This window comes from Helianthus annuus, chromosome 5 (assembly GCF_002127325.2).
Source record: "Helianthus annuus cultivar XRQ/B chromosome 5, HanXRQr2.0-SUNRISE, whole genome shotgun sequence".
NCBI lineage: Eukaryota > Viridiplantae > Streptophyta > Magnoliopsida > Asterales > Asteraceae > Helianthus > Helianthus annuus.
In genome coordinates, this window is record NC_035437.2 from 25856121 (window position 1) to 25859539 (window position 3419).

The following is a 3419-nucleotide window of genomic DNA, read 5'->3' on the forward strand; positions in this document are numbered from 1 at the left end:
AACTCAATTGTCCATGGAGAATTTTGATTTTTCATGTAGTAATACAAAATTTAGTAAAATCGTTATACACATGTATGAACTTTATATTGTCCAAAATTTATGAACTTTATATTATCACAGGAGTGAATTTCAAGTTTTGTCCTTTATCTTTAGTCCATTTTGCAAGTTTTGTCCTTTATATTTAAATTTGACGAGTTTTGTCCTTTATGTTTAAAAATGAAGCACGTTTTGTCCTTTATGCTTGATTTTTAAGGACAAAACGTGCTTGATTTTTTAAACATAAAGGACAAAACGTGTTTGATTTTTAAACATAAAGGGTAAAACGTGCTTGATTTTTAAATATAAAGGACAAAACTCGTCAAATTTAAACATAAAGGACAAAACTTGCAAAGTGGCCTAAAGACAAAACTTGAAATTCACTCTTACGGCAGAATAATTGAATAATTTTGCAAGGACATCTTTAAAGAAAAAGGCATTACAATTATTAAAACAAAAAGATTGTTCGCCGGTTTAAAAGCACCACAAAATTTCAACAAACCGCGTGATCATCATATTCGTTGCTACTGATGAAATTGATGTTGAAGTGGACCCATATCTTCGTCACTATTACCATCGATTCTATTATAACAAAAGTGCACCATCTTCCTACTACGTCTTAATATTATTGCCACACAACAATCCAGCTGTTTTACAACCAAATCTTCTCACCAACTTATGATTACTACGTACTTCTAGACAGTCTAGCTCACCTTCCTCCTGACCTTCATTCCGGACTCAAAACACCCTATAAATACAACACCTTTCAGACCTTCTATCTTCACTACAATTCAACCAAACGAAAACAAAGATACAAACGTTTTTGAAAATGGGGTTTTCTTCTTTTTCCTCAAGGCTTCCAAGTTTGTACTTGGTGGTCATATTTCTAATTGGTAGTTCACTTGTTTCAGCTAACTTCTATGATGAGTTCGATATCACTTGGGGTGATGGCCGTGGTAAGATAATTAACGGTGACCTTTTAACGCTCTCCCTCGATAAAACATCTGGCTCGGGATTTGAATCAAGAAATGAGTACATGTATGGCAAAATCGATATGCAACTCAAGCTTGTGCCCGGTAACTCTGCTGGCACTGTCACTGCGTACTACGTAAGTTTGTAGTTATTTAACTCTTGTTGTGCTAAACGTACCACACCCCATTATTTTTTACTAAACGTACCACTTTTTTTTTCATAAAATAATAACTTAAATGGGTGTGCGAATAACATATAGAAGTACATTTAGCCAATCCTTTTATGATGTTTTTGAAAGAAAGATGCTAAACTTCGGTTCTTGCTATTGTTATGCAGTTGTCTTCAAAAGGATCAAACTGGGATGAGATAGATTTCGAGTTCTTGGGTAATTTAAGCGGTGATCCTTACACTCTACATACAAATGTGTTTAGCCAAGGCAAAGGCAACAGAGAGCAACAATTCCACCTATGGTTCGACCCAACTGCTGACTTCCATACCTATTCCATCTTATGGAACCCTAAACACATTGTGTAAGTATTAGTATATCACTACTAGAAAACTGCCCATTTATTTCCTTCGTCTACCCTTCGGCTAATCTTCCTATTATGGATTCTCAGATTTTCAGTAGATGGAACTCCCATTAGAGAGTTTAAGAACGCCGAATCAATTGGAGTACCATTTCCAAAAGACCAGCCGATGAGGATACACTCTAGCTTATGGAACGCTGACGATTGGGCAACCAGAGGTGGGCTTGTGAAGACCGACTGGACCCAAGCTCCTTTCACTGCTTCCTACAGAAACTTCAAGGCCGACGCTTGTGTTGTAACTTCTGGGAAATCGTCTTGCAGTGGTTCTGCATCTTCCGGCAGCAACCCTGGATGGCTGTCTGAGGATTTGGATAATACAAAGCAGGAAAGACTGAGATGGGCTCAAAAGAATTACATGATCTACAACTACTGTTCAGATTCCAAGAGGTTTCCTCAAGGGTTTCCACCTGAATGCAGCATGGCATAAGGAGTGTTGAATTATTAATATATCACATACTCAGAATATATTCATTTTGTGTAATGAAGGATAATATGTTATATGTTTGAAAGTTATACCATCTAAAGTTTTTTAATTTATTGTATGTTAACAACGAATAAATAGACGATCTTTTGGATTTGCAAGATATTTATAAGTTGGAGTTTTATCGTCAATTCTTTCTTTTTCCAGTAAGTTATTGTTTAGTTTAGAGGGTAAAAAGGCTAGGTTTCTTTTAAATATTTAAACTTTCGATTTTCTTCAAGTGGTTGAACGAACAAATTATATCAATTTAAAGGATATTTTGTACATTATTTAAATTTTAGAAATTAAAGAGTATATATGTAGAGATTGATAAAATCCAGTAATATCTAATTATCATCTACTTGATTTTATTCCCAAAGCAAATCATGCACAATACATTAACAAAATCAATATAAGGTTGCAACAACTTAATTTTGTTTTTGAAAAATATACTTCATTAACGCCACCAAGAAAAACCTCCTGTCTTGAGAAGAGACAAGAAACCAAAACGACTAATTACATCAAATTAAAACACCTCCAATTGTCCCACCCTATACAAATACGCTTTTGCCTATGTTTAAACCACAAATAACCAATCGACTTTATCGCCTCCACTATGTCTCAAGCGTTGCTTGTACGATGTTGAAAAATCTTCTCATTCCTAGCGTTCCATATTTTCCAACACGCAATCATGATCAAACCTTTATCCACTTCGGCCTTTATTCTTGAAACCCTCGCATGTTTGTGAAGTTTTGATAAATCATAAACCGAAAAAACAAAAATCTCCGCAATATTACACCATGTAGATAGCGCATGCCAAACATTCGAAGCCAAAGTACACGCCGTGAACAAATGCTCCGTTGTTTCCTCAGCCTCTCCACAGAAAGAACACATCGGATCTTCCACTACAGTATTTCTTCGTCCCAACGCCGTCTTCGACGGCAGACGATCCAAAATGGTTGTCCACATGAATATGTTACACTTACTCGGCACCCATTTACACCACACAAAATAGTCTTCGCTGCTGTCCAGATTTCCATGTTTCAGAATCTGTTTAACAGCCGCAACAGAGAATCCCTCATCTTTCGGACCCATCCAACGCCAAGAATCAGCAACCGCATTTAGCCGGACTTGATCAATAACCACGCAGCACTCCTGCAGCTGTAAAAATTTCCTCTTCAGACTCTGGCTGCCGCTTCCAATTCCAAGCCCAAACTCCCTGATCCGTTCGATGCTTCAATCTCTCAAACACAAGGGAATTTTTATCAGCTTCTAAACGAATGCGGATACATACTCTTAAGTGGTTCACCTCCTACCCATAAATCCAACCAGAACCTAACTTGTTTGCCATCCCCGATCGCGCC

The 3419-nt window shown here is 36.9% G+C and overlaps 1 protein-coding gene across 1 annotated transcript; it reads left to right on the top strand.

Annotated features, from left to right (window-relative positions):
* Positions 1 to 809: 809 nt before the first annotated feature.
* Positions 810 to 2177, top strand: LOC110940225 (probable xyloglucan endotransglucosylase/hydrolase protein 23). The gene is made up of 3 exons (XM_022181784.2): positions 810 to 1144; positions 1345 to 1538; positions 1626 to 2177. The coding sequence occupies exons 1-3, from the start codon at positions 866 to 868 to the stop codon at positions 2020 to 2022; spliced, it is 870 nt and encodes a 289-aa protein (XP_022037476.1). The 5' UTR covers positions 810 to 865; the 3' UTR covers positions 2023 to 2177.
* The last annotated feature ends 1242 nt before the right edge of the window (positions 2178 to 3419 follow it).